Raw genomic sequence first — 581 nt, 5'->3', positions numbered from 1 at the left:
CAATGCCTACGAAGCCACCATCCAGGCCCTGGCGCCCACAAAGGATGCTGCCGATGGCGAGGATGGGAAGAAAAGCCGGGGTAAGAAGTACGGCTCCAACGTTCATCGCATCAAGAACATGTTCCTGCAGATGGGGACAACGCCGGGCCCCGAGGGCGCCTGCGACCTGGCCAAAGCCAAGGAGAAGCCGGTGCGGCTCTCCTTGCCGCGGGCCGGTAGCCTCAGCGAGACCATGGAACAAGGCAACCTTCTCAAACTGGGCACCAGCGTTTCCGAGAGGGTGAGCCGCTTTGATTCCAAACCTGACAAACCCTTCTCCAAGCTGCAGGAGACGCGAAAGATCTTTGAGAGGAGCCCTCAAGAAAAAGCCACCACCACCAAGCTCTTGTTACGCAAGGAACGAGCCGGTTTCCAGGACCGTAAGCTGGACGTGGTGGTGAGGTTCAACGGGAGCACCGAATCTTTGGACAAATTGGACACCGAAGCCGTCTCGCCAACCGTCAGCCAACTCAGCGCCGTCTTCGAGAAGGCCGACCTCCGCAACAACCTCCATAAGGCTCCGGGACGGGCGGGAGGACCGA

The 581-nt window shown here is 59.7% G+C and overlaps 1 protein-coding gene across 1 annotated transcript in view; it reads left to right on the top strand.

The window, feature by feature from the left end:
* Positions 1-43: 43 nt before the first annotated feature.
* Positions 44-581, top strand: part of LOC104461895 (neurabin-2-like) — a gene marked incomplete at both ends in the record, with an annotated part of 801 nt that continues 263 nt past the window's right edge. Inside the window, one exon of the mRNA XM_010073637.1 lies at positions 44-568. Coding sequence (XP_010071939.1) covers positions 44-568 — 525 coding nt within the window. The remainder of the gene's footprint in view (positions 569-581) is intronic.

Source organism: Pterocles gutturalis, unplaced genomic scaffold (assembly GCF_000699245.1).
Source record: "Pterocles gutturalis isolate BGI_N339 unplaced genomic scaffold, ASM69924v1 scaffold28572, whole genome shotgun sequence".
In the NCBI taxonomy this organism is placed as follows: Eukaryota; Metazoa; Chordata; class Aves; order Pterocliformes; family Pteroclidae; genus Pterocles; species Pterocles gutturalis.
The sequence above is the reverse complement of the archived record's forward strand: the minus strand, read 5'-3'. Positions and strand labels throughout refer to the sequence as shown.